At 48.6% G+C, this 12,418-nt stretch overlaps 1 protein-coding gene across 1 annotated transcript in view; it reads left to right on the forward strand.

Annotated features, from left to right (window-relative positions):
• The first annotated feature begins 3,839 nt into the window (after window positions 1-3,839).
• Window positions 3,840-12,418, forward strand: part of RYR1 (ryanodine receptor 1) — a 122,005-nt gene continuing 113,426 nt past the window's right edge. The window contains exons 1-3 of the mRNA XM_049787473.1: window positions 3,840-3,876; window positions 4,912-5,004; window positions 5,052-5,248. Of these exons, the coding sequence (XP_049643430.1) occupies window positions 3,840-3,876; window positions 4,912-5,004; window positions 5,052-5,248 (327 nt within the window). The remainder of the gene's footprint in view (window positions 3,877-4,911; window positions 5,005-5,051; window positions 5,249-12,418) is intronic.

Below are 12,418 nucleotides of genomic sequence, written 5' to 3' on the forward strand. Positions count from 1 at the left end.
ACTGATCAAGGAAATGAAAATTGAAGCAACAGTGCGTCCATCGTTTTTGGTCTGGCAAAAATTCAAGTTGGGGGGCAGGAGCGGTGGTGCAGGTGGTAGGGCATTTGCCTTGTATGCACTAGCCTAGGACAGAACACGGTTCAATCCCCTGGTGTCCCATTTGGTCCCCCAAGCCAGGAGTGATTTCTGAGCTAAGAGCCAGGAGTAACCCCTGAGCGTCACCAGGTTGGCTCAAAAGAAAAACAAAAACAAATTCCAAGTTGGAAAATGTCAACTGGGATTTGGGAACATGAAGATCTCAGAGCCCTCATGCCCAGAATAATGGGCAGCTGTGCCCAATGGTATATATATATATATATATATTTTGGATTTTGGGCCACACCCGGCGGTGCTCAGGGGTTACTCCTGGCTGTCTGCTCAGAAATAGCTCCTGGCAGGCACGGGGGACCATATGGGACACCGGGATTCGAACCAACCACCTTTGGTCCTGGATCGGCTGCTTGCAAGGCAAACTGTGCTGTGCTATCTCTCCGGGCCCCCTAATGGTACTTGACTCAAATAAGGAAGATGTATACTTACTTGGGACTCTCAGCCATGATTGAACACTTGTTGACTCTTATTTATTTATTTTTTTGTCCTGTTTTTCTGCCACATCCTGCAATGCTCAGGGGTTACTCCTGGCTCTGCACTCAGGAATTACTCCTGGCGGTACTTGGGAAACCATAGGGGTACTGAGGATGGAACCCAGGTCTGCCTTGTGCAAGGCAAGTGTGCTCCCCGCTATACTATTGCTCGGGCCCCAAAGTCTTCTGCTTAGACTTTCTCATACTGGACATTCGATCAACTCCACAAGTGTTGGAGGAATTATCATTCCTTCATGCTTATGATATAGGAAATCAACAAAAGGGGATTTGTTGAGGTGCTATGTAGCTCCTACACTAGCCCTGCACTAGGGGGCTAGCAAGCAATGTCTGAAAACACAGCATGATGACTGAGCATAAAAGAAACTCTGGGAATATATTATGATATATAATATATATAATATATATATATATATTTTATATATATATATTATATATATATATATATAATGCACCAGGTCACAGAATGAATTGATGGCCGATATAATATTTTAGGGGAAAACGGTATTTTTATATGTAAGTGTATTATGTAACATGTAATTGATAACATCAGATGGGGGATTGTATTATATAATTACACAAGCTGGGGCTGGAGAGATAAGTTGTGTGTATAGGACTCTTGCCTTACATGCAGCTGACTTCAGTTCAAATCTGGTTCTCCAAGCACCACCAGGAGTAATCCCTGAGCCTCACTGGGTGAGGTTCTCAAAAATTTAAGCCTAGGGACCAATGCGATAGCACAGTGATAGGGTGTTTGCCTTGTATGTAGCTGACCCAGGACAGACCTCAGTTTGATTCCAGGTGTCCCATATAGTCCCCCTAAGCCAGGAGTAACCCCTGAGCATCACCAGGTGTGCCCCCCAAAATAAAGAAAATAAGCCTAAATATGTAACTGTATATAGTGCATTATATAATTCTGTAATGCAAACTTACCTGCTGCTTATTAAAAATTATGTCAAGTATATCAGTAGAACAATAAATCAGTATGGAACTTTCATATCACATAGTAGCCCATTATTGATCTAATGACTTTGTTTTTGGGCCACACCCAGCAATGGTCAGGGAATACATTCTGGGGTACCCAGAATGGAACCCATGTTGCTTGGGTCAGCTGTATGTGAGGTAAGCATTCTACCAGTTATATTATTTCTTTGGCCCTATCTAACAACTTTTTTGGGGGCTCTCTGAAGGAAGTCTGGAGAGCCCACCAGCAGTTCTCAACCACTTGGGCCTGAAGATGGATGTGGTGCTGTTCAGAGAGACCTTGATGACCCTGTCTGTGTTAGATCCACCTGGACCCCAGCTGGCAGTGCTTGGGGGACCACTTGGTGCCAGAAATCTAATCTGGGTCAGACACATAGGGGCCCTGTGGTCTAACCACTGTATTTTCTTCCATGTTATGTAATTTGATTTGTCCCCACAGCATTTCATAGTGCTCATTGTCATGTATCTCTGCACATCCATCCCCAGGGGTAGCTCCAGTTGTTTTTCTCATGAAATATTCTCCAGCCCCAGGAAGTCCAGACTATTCCTCTGTTGATAGAGGAGGAAACAGAGGTGGGGGAAGAGTCTGCCTGGGAGGAGGCCCAGCTGTGTGTGGCCTGGTGCCTTGGGTACACAGACCCACAGCTGGCATTTAGAGGAGATGCAAAATTCTTTGCTGAATGACCGAATGGCCAAGAGCAGGAAAGAACTGGTGGCTGGGTTTCTGCTTTCTTTTTCTTTCTTTCTTTTTTTTTTCCTTTTCTTTTTTTTTTTTTGGTTTTTGGGCCACACCTGGCGGTGCTCAGGGGTTACTCCTGGCTGTCTGCTCAGAAATAGCTCCTGGCAGGCACGGGGGACCATATGGAACACTGGGATTCAAACCAACCACCTTTGGTCCTGGATCGGCTGCTTGCAAGGCATACGCTGCTGTGCTGTGCTATCTTTCCAGCCCGGGTTTCTGCTTTCTAGTGTTCATTTGCATTGGGGAGGCTCAGCACGTGGTCCTGGGTGACTCAGGCTACCTGTGTGAGGAGAAAGAGAGAGTTGGGGAAGTAGTCTGGCTCCTGGGAAGTGTGTTTGTTTTATAACTAGTAGGTTTTTCTTTTGTTTTGTTGTTACTTTGCTTGTTTGTTTGTTTGTTCTTTTTTGAGACACATTCAGCAGTGCTCAGGGTTTACTCCTGGCTCTGAGCTTCAGAATCACTCCTGATAGTGCTCAGGAGGCCTATGTGGTGTTGGATATTAAACTGGGATCAGCCACAATACAAGACCAGCACTTGACCCACTGTACTATCTCTCCAACCCTGTAATGAAGAATTGTGTTTTCGTTGTTTGTTTTTGGGCCGTACCCAGTAATGCTCGGGGTTACTCCTGGCTATGTGCTCAGAAATTGCTCCTGGCAAGCTCGGGGAACTATATGGAATGCTGGGGATCGAACTCAGGTCCGTCCTGGGTCAACTGCATGCAAGGCAAATGCCCTACCGCTGTGCTATGGCTCTAGCCCCTGTAATTAAGAGTTTTTAATGCAAATATCTGAATAATAAAGTGCAGTGCCCAAGAATTCAGGCTTTGGGTTTAGTGGTGGAGTCAGTGCCTGGGTTCTACCTCTGTGACCTAGTCAAATCACAGAACCTTCTCAGTGCTCAGTTTTTCTCATCTGTAGAATGGACACCGCAGGAGGCAAGAGAGATAGTATAGTGGGTAGAGTATTTGCTTTGCATGTGGCCAACCCGGGTTCAATCTCTGGCATCCCATATGGCTCCCCAGAGTTCCATCAGGAATGACCCCTGAGCACAGAGTCAGGAGTAACCCTTGAGCATAGCCACATGTGACCCAAAAACCAAAAACCAAAAAAAAAAAAAAAAAAAAGGAAAGAAAAAGATAAAAAGGCAGCTGGTGGCAAAGACAGAGATCCTGAGTTTGATTCTTTGCCCCACACAACTCCATGAGCCCCTCTGATTGTAGTTTGTTGTTGTTGTTGTTGTTGTTGTTGTTTTGGGGTCACACCTGGTCGTGCTCAGGAGTTACTCCTGGCTTCAGAGGTCTCTCTTGACAGGCTCAGGGGACCATATGGGATGCTGGGATTCGAACCGGGGTCCGTCCTGTATTGGCTGTATGCAAGACAAACACTTTTCCGCTGTGCTATCACTCCGGCCCTGATTGTAGTTTTGATGTCCTCAAGCATTGCCCTAAAAAAAATAACTCAATAACTAAAATGAGCCTCGTTAGCGATCTGTCTTCACAAGTCAGCCGTGAGCAGCACATCTTGCTTCCTGGCTGTGTTCTAGAAACTGCATAGTAAGGATCACACATTCCTATTTCACCCCTCTAAGTCATGTGAATAATACGGAAATGATGGGGAGCACAAAATTAGATACAGACGAAAGATCTTAGCAATGCAGCAGCCCACAAAAGACATTTGCTGTGGAGATTATGCCTCATCCATCCTCCCACGAGGGGTCACACCCTGCCTGAGGGGGACGGTGCCTGTGATGGGTCTCACCTGTGCTGCCTCTTCGTATTGGTATGCAAGTCATATCCCAGGTCCCCTGCCTCCTCCTCCTCCTCCTCCTCCTCCTTTCTTCCTCCTCTTTCTTCTCACACCTTAGATGCTCAGTATGCTCAGTGGTTACTCCAAGCTCTGCGCTCAGGAATTACTCCTGGTGGGGCTTGACAGGTCATACTGGGGGTGCCTGGGATGGAACCCCCATCATCTGCATGCAAAGCAAGTGCCCTACTCGCTTTACTATCTCTTCAGTAAGTCCCCCACATTATTCTTGAATAATAGGGGGGTGTAAAAAATAATAATCTTCCATAGCCCGTGAAGTAGGTGCTAGTAACATTCTCTTACCAAACTAGAAAACCAGACTAGGCGCACAGAGAGGCTAAGTGACTTTTCTAAGGTCGTTCAAAGGAGTGGCAAGGCTGAGATTCAGATCCCAACTGCCTGGCACAGTCCTTGCTTTTCTCCATTATTTTTTTTGAGGGGTGGGGAGTGGTACCCAGAACATCACCGGCACACCACTCAGTCCCTTTGAACAGGGCCTTGCCTTTCTTTAATCACTCCGATTGGTACTTTTATTTATTTATTTATTTATTTATTTTTGGTTTTTGGGCCACACCCGGTGACGTTCAGGGGTTACTCCTGGCTATGTGCTCAGAAATCATTGCTCCTGGCTTGGAGGAACCCTATGGGACGCCGGGGGGAATCGAACCGCGGTCCGTCCTAGGCAGAAGACATCTTACGGCTTTCACCACCGCTCAGGCCCAGCCTTGTCACTTTCTAGCAGAGCTGGAGGGGACCCCCTGCTACTTCCGGCAGCGGGTTTCAGGCTTTGTGGGAGGGGCCATGGCAAAGGGGCGTGACCACGAGACCTCCGGTCCAATGAGGACAAGTGGGCGTGGCCACCGCCCCTGCTCTGTCCAGCACGCGCGCGCTCCTCGCAGTTCCATCTCCCTCCCCGGAGCGTCCACCGAGGTCTCCGACCCCAGCCCGATCCCAGCCCGCCCGCCCAGCCTGCAGCCCCCTCCCGCTCTTTCCAGGCCTCAGCCCGCACCCCCGAGGGCCTCGACATCATGGGGGACGGGGGAGAGGGCGAGGATGAGGTTCAGTTTCTGCGGACGGTGCGTATCTCTGCTGGCTGTCTGGGGCTCTTTGCTCTTGGCTTGTTGGGGGATCTTTGAGACTCGGGGTCTCTTTTGCTGCCTTTCTGGGTGACTGTCACTCAGACTCTGTTTGCTTTTTTTTTTTTTTTTGCCTCTGAGTCTCCCCTATTTTCACCATAGAGAATGAGCAGAATTTGGGGGGCAGCTGGCCGCAGGGAGGTGGCATATCTCCAGCCGCCTCTCTCTTCCAACATGGTCCAGTTGTCCCAGAGAAGGGGGGGCTGCTGAGCGAGCACCCTGCACCCCCACCTTGGAAGCAGACACTTGGAGGAAGGCAGGTTCTAATTCCTGGGCTTAATTTAGCTGCCCCTTCCCTCCCCCCTCGCCACCCAGCCCTAATTTTCTTCTTGCTCCAGACTGACCCAATTCCATTTCTTGGGAAGGGGGCTGGAGTGGGTTCGTGGATCCAGTTCCTCTGACTTCCCGACCCTTCAGGATCTCTGGGCAGCAGAGGTGGAGATTCTTTTCTTGGTTTTGGGGCTTGCTCTGTCCTTGACTCTGAAGAAGGGACAAGTGTGTCCGCTGCTGGTGTCTCGGGCCATCTCTCCACTTGTCTCTCTGTCTCTGTCTTTGTTCTCTGGCCCGGGACCCTCCTCCTCGTCTGCTCTGTCTCTCTAGTTCTGTTCTGCATCTCTGATCCCTGGTGAGGGGTGGTGGGGTTGGGGGGGGGGTGCAGGGATGGGAACTGTGGTAACAGGTGCGCCTCTCAGAATAGCTCTCTTTTCTGGGACCTGGCCCGGGAAGGGGACAGAGAGAGACAGGAGTGGGGAGGGCCGGCCCCTCTCAGAGGCCTTCCTACATTTCCCTCTAGGGGTTCGGTGAGTGGTGTTGGGGGGGGGTGCTGCGTATGTCAGAGGGAACGTTCTCCATTCGTCGCCAGGTCGGCTGACCCAGCACTAGGCCTCTTGCCCCGTCCTGGGCCCTGGGCAAGTGCTGACACAGCATTCCAGGCCCAGAATAGGAGCCCAGGAGCGGCTCCGGTTTCCTGGGATGGAGGAAGGAACAGCTGGCGCTGAGGTGAAGGATGGGGACAGCTGGCGCCTCAGTTTCACCCAGACGCCTGCTCCCACCCCCGTCCCTTCGCTGACACCACAGGTCAGATGCTGACCGTGGTCATCTGTCCCCGAGCAAGTCGCTGGCTCCTGGGGCTCCTAGTACTATCCATGCTAAGTTACTACAGGGGCAGGGCCTTGACTGAACTCTGAGGGCTGTGGAGGGGAGCTGGTGTCTGTAGGGGTCATGGCACACCCAGAGCAAGGCCAGGAGGTGCCTAGGTGTTCTCTTCTGGGCTCTTCAGCCCTTCTGGGCTCACTTGGGTCTCTGCCACCATGATGGGCTTCTAGAAGTCTAGCTCTGATCTCTCTTGGACCTAGACTGGATCTGTTTACCTGAATTTTATTTATTTTAGTTATTAGTTTGGGAGTCACATCTCCTGGTGTTCAGGCCTACTCCTAACTGTGCTCAGGGATCACTCCTGGCAGAGTTTAGGGAACTCTATCAGGGTGCAAACTTAGATTGGCTGCGTGCAAGGCAAATGTCTTAATCCCTACATGGTCTCTTTAGCCATTGAACTTGAATGAGATTCTCCTAGCAGAAAGAAACCTTTGTTTGTTTGTTTGTTTGTTTATTTGTTTTTGGGCGACACTCGGCAGCTCTCAGTGTTACTCCTGGCTCTGCGCTCAGTAATTGCTCCTGGCAGGCTCGGGGAACCATATAGGATGCCGGGAATCGAATCCGGGTCTCCGGGTCAGCTGTATGCAAGGCAAATGTCCGCCCTATCACTGTGCTATTGCTCTGGTCCATAGAAAGAAATCTATTTTATCTGGCAAGCCAATATTGCATGTGTACAAATAAAATTACTTAAAACATCAAGGTTTTTGGGCCAGTACAGGGTTTAAGGCGCTTACCTTGCAAGTGTGTTGGGGGTGTGTGTGTGTCTATGTGCTGCATATGTCAGAGGGAAAGTTCTTTATTTCTGGCCAAGTCGGCTGACCCAACAGTAGACCTCTTGCCTCGTCCTAGGCCCTGGGCAAGTGCATAGTATCTCTTGAGTCCTATCAGGAATCCTTCTGGAGCTTCAGCCAAACAAAACAAACACAATAAAAAGGAAATAAAAGCAACTTTATTGAGCTCTAAAAGCCCGGCATACATTTTAGGTTATACCTCAATATGTTTGGACAAACTGTACACCCTTGGGTCACCACTCTAATAATCAAGGCATAGGATTATTCTTTTACTCCCAGAAAGTCCCCTCAGTTCCTTCCCATACCCACCTGCCAACAGCTTGAGGGTGCAGGATATTCTCCTGGTAAACTGGTAAAAATCAGTGTGTGTTCAGCATCTTGCTTCTTTCTATTTATTGGAGGGGTGCTTGAGGACCATGCCCCACGATACTCAGGGACTACACTTGGCTGTGCTCAGAAGTGACCCCTGTGGTGCTCAGGAGCACATATGTATTGGGGCTTACACTGGTATCAGAGTGATGCCAGGCAGGCGCCTTACATCTGTTGTGCTTCTTTTGCTGCTAGTTCTGACTAGGATCTAAGTGAGCAAATAGCACAGTGGGTAGGGTGGTTGCCTTGCATGCAACTGACCCTGGTTTGATCCCCGGTTTGATGGGCAGGGCATTTGCCTTGCATGCATCTGATCCACGTTTGATCCTCAGTACCTTATATGGTCCCTGAGAGGGATTTCTGAGCACAGAGCCAGGAGTCACCTCTGAGCAAAAACAAACCCACCAAGTAAGCAAGAATCTTTCTCTTTTTGGGGGGCTGAGTGGCTTCATTGTGTGAAGAGGCTGCACTTTACCTGCCACTCCCCCTGCAGAGCTGGCATGGCCCCCAGTTCTAGCAGTCCACATGATAACGACAAACAAGGTGTATTCACACATATGCCTATTTTTAGCCAAATGGAGTCACACGCAACTCACAATGTCAATGCCAGTGAACCTTGGAGCCTAGGGCTGACTGCTATTTATTTTATTTTATTTTTTACTTTTTGTTTTTTGGGTCATGCCCAGTGGTGCTAAGGGGTTACTCCTGGCTCTATGCTCAGAAATCACTCGTGGCAGGGTTGGGGACCATATGGATGCTAGAATTCGAACCACCATCTGTCCTGGATCAGCTGCTTGCAAGATGAATGCCCTACCACTGGACTATCTCTTTGTACTTTGTACTATTTACTATTATTATTTGAATTTTGGGCAATACTTGGCTGTCCCCAGGGTCTACTCCTGACTCTGCAGTTAGGAATCACTTCTGGTGAGTTTGGGGGACCAATGGGATGCCGGGTATTGAAACCGAGTCAGCCACATGCAAGGCAAATGCCCTACCTGCTGTGCTAGCATTTTGCTTCTAGACTGCTATTTTCTGTTCTTGCTCTGCTTATTTCACTTTTTTTTTTTTTGGGCGGGGGGCACATCCAGTGGTACTCAGGGGTTATTCCAGGCTCTGCACTCAGAAATCACTCCTAGCAGGCTCCGGGGACTATATGGGATACCGGGAATGGAACCCGAGTCTGTCCTGAGTCAGCTGCATACAAAGCAAACATCCTACCATCCCAACCCTTGCTTACTTCACTTTTAAAAAATATTTTTTTTCTTGTTTTTTGGGCCACACCCAGCAGTGCTCAGGGGTTACTCCTGGCTATCTGCTCAAAAATAGCTCCTGGCAGGCACATGGGAGCCGGGATTTGAAACAACCACCTTAGGTCCTGGTTCGGCTGTTTGCAAGGCAAACACTGCTATGCGATCTCTCCGGTCTCCGGTGTTTGCCTTTCATGAATAAGGATGGTGATTCGAATCCCGGCATCCCATATGGTCTCCTGTGCCTGCCAGGGGTAATTTCTGAGCATAGAGCCAGGAGTAAGCCCTGAGCGCTGGTGGGTATGACCCAAAAAACCAATATATATATATATATATATATATATATATATATATATATATATATATATATATATTAACTTTGGGCCACACCTCACATTGCTCAGGTTTACTTCTGGCTCTGAACTCAAGAATCACTTTTGGTAGAAAAAAAAAAAAAAGAATTACTATTGGTAGAACTCAGGGGACCATACAGTGCATGCAAGGCAAATGCCCCACCCCTGCTTATTTAACTTTTCAAGCCAAGTGGCCAACGTGTCTCCTTCTGATTCATAAAAGGTGACCTGTCACCTTGTCTAGACCAGGGTTTTTCCAAAACAGAACCCCACTGGGACATATTCACTCCTCCTCTGATACCCACCCAATCACTCACTCCCTAGACTTCGGGGCCAAAATCTATAGCAGTGAGGAAGTTGTATGTTTACTCAAGTAAAAATCCATAGGGGTCAGAGCAACAATACAGTAGGGAGGACATTTGCCTTGCATGCAGCCAACCTGGGTTTGATCTCCAGTGTCCCATATGATCCCCCTGAGCCTGCTAGGAGTGATTCCTGAGTGCAGAGTCAAGAGTAAGTCCTGAGTACTATGGGGTGTGGCCCAAAATAGAGAGAGAGAGAGAGAGAGAGAGAGAGAGAGAGAGAGAGAGAGAGAGAGAGAGAGAGAGAGAGAGAGAGAGAGAGAGAGAGAGTCTGGAGTAATAGTGCAGCAGTAGGGCATTTGCCTTGTAAGCGGCTGACCCAGGATGGGTTTGATTCCCTGGCATCCCATATGGTCCCCCAAGGCAGGACTGATTTCTGAGCACATAGCTAGGAGTAACCCCTGAGTGTCACCGGGTGTGGCCCCCCCAAAAAATAACCCGAAAAAACAAAAAACAGAAAACTGTCTTTCCCTACTTCTTCCCCCTTTTGATTGCTTCTGTCATTGTGTTGGAGTGTTAGGGCACACATGTGTTTTTTGAGGTTTGCAGAAGCTGTGGGTTTAACCAGAACCTTTCCTCTTTCTATTTGGAGAGAGGAGACAACTTGGTGGGAGAATTTCTGGTGCCTAGACATTGAGACTAGCTTTGGGCAAGATATTTTCACTTTTATTCTCTGTATCTGAAAGTCCAGTCTGAGCACTATAAGGATTCCAGGGACCTGTGCACATATCCTCAGGGTTTCAGCTTCTCCCTCTGTTCCCTAATTCCTGCCCTCCCTTTCTCTCTCCACTTCCTCATCACCTCCCCGCTCCCAGCCAAGGGCCTCAGCTTACACAGCCCCATTTCCCGAACCTTCTTCCATCCACTTTCCTTCTTGTCCTTTGGACAAGTCTCAGCTCAAATGCCATCTTCTCAGGGAGGCTGTCTGCCTCCCCTCTCCAATGTCCCCCGCACCCCCAAAGCTTTTCATTTTGATCAGGCCATGTTGGCTTTTCCATTATGCAGATCCCAGGAGGATGAATCAGTTTACCTGTTGTTTCCTTAAGGGATTTTGTCTCCATGGGTCTCGGGAATTACTCAGTTTGTGGCTGAGTAATGGGCTCATAGTTCATGCCCAGAGCACCTCAAGCAGAAGGCAGAGCCCTGAGACACCATGGTTTCTGAAAAGTTACAGAACCTGAGCCAGTCTCTCAGCAGTCTGATACATCTCCATGGCAATAGACAGACAGACAGACAGACAGACAGACAGACAGACTTGACTGCCTGGAATATCTGAGTGATCCTTATAGCCTGGAGACAATTTCCATTTTTGTTTTGTTTTGTTTTTCGTTTTTGGGTCACACCCAGCAGCGTTCAGGGGTTACTCCTGGCTCTATGCTTAGAAATTGCTCCTGGCAGGCTTGGGGGACCATATGAGATGCCAGGATTCGAACCACTGTCCTTCTGCATGCAAAGCAGATGCCCTACCTCCATGCTATCTCTCCGGCCCCTTCTGTTTTGGAGTCACATCCAGGGCTACTCAGTTATAAACTGGAATACTCCAGCTCTGCATGTATTTGACCCCAGGGCTTCACAATCAGAGCCACATTCCTTGCCTTCATCACTTAAAACAAAAAAATGGTTGCTGTAGTTTTTTGGTTTTGTAATTTGGGCTTTACCCAGTGGTGCTCAGGAGTTACTCCTGGCTCTACTCAGGAATCGGTCTTGGGGGGTATTTGGAGGATCATATGGGATGCCAGGCATGGAACCGGGGTCAGTCGCGTGCAAGGCAAACACTCTGCCTGCTATGTTATCACTCTGTCCTCCCCCAAAGTGTTTTGTTGTTTTTTTTTTTGTTTTTTTTTTGGGCCACACCTGGTGACACTCAGGGGTTACTCCTGGCTATGTGCTCAGAAGTTGCTCCTGGCTTGGGGGACCATATGGGACGCCGGGGGATCGAACCGCGGTCCGTCCTAGGCTAGCGCAGGCAAGGCAGACACCTTACCTCCAGCGCCACCGCCCGGCCCCGTTTTGTTGTTTTTTTTTTGTGGTGACAGAAGGGTAATACAACAGATAAGGCATTTGTCTTGCATACAGCCAATCTGAGTTTAATCCTCGGTATCTCATATGGTACCCTAACTCCTGCCAGGAATGATTCCTCAGCACAGAGCCAGAAATATTCCTTGAGCACTGCTGGATGGGGCCCAAAATCCTAAATAAACTAAAATAAAGTTATATTTTCTTTGGAGGGGACACCCAGTGATGCTTGGTTGGGACCATGTGGTACCAGGGATGGAGCCTAGGGCTCCCACAAGCAAAGCACACACTCCAGCCTCTGAGCTTCTGAGCTCTGACCCATCGCAGGGCAATCACTCTGTAAGAAGATGCAACAACTCTAGGATGTTTACATTGGCTATCAATGTCCAAGGGGGGAAAGGGGCAGGGAAAAAAATGTTCTAGAAGAGCCACCAAACAGTCACATATCATTTAGTGAGGGGATAGGCAGAGAAACATGTTATAAGGAGATTTCGCAAGGCAGGTGTCTGAGATGTCTTTACATACATCTCAGTGGTACTGTTCATAGCACGCTTAGGTTAGAGTTCAGCACCAAGGTCACACATGCAATCTGTTTATTGCCCAAAATGTATTTTTGTTTGTTTGTTTGTTTTGGGCCACACCCAGTAACGATCCTAGATTACTCCTGGCTCTGCACCCAGAAATCACTCCTGGCTGAGGGGATCATATGAAATGCTGGGGATCGAACCAGGTCCGACCTGGATCGGCCACATGCTAGGCAAATGTCCTACCGCTGTGCTATTGCTCTGGCCTCTATTGCCCAAAATGTTAAGAG

This window comes from Suncus etruscus, chromosome 14 (genome assembly GCF_024139225.1).
Source record: "Suncus etruscus isolate mSunEtr1 chromosome 14, mSunEtr1.pri.cur, whole genome shotgun sequence".
NCBI lineage: Eukaryota > Metazoa > Chordata > Mammalia > Eulipotyphla > Soricidae > Suncus > Suncus etruscus.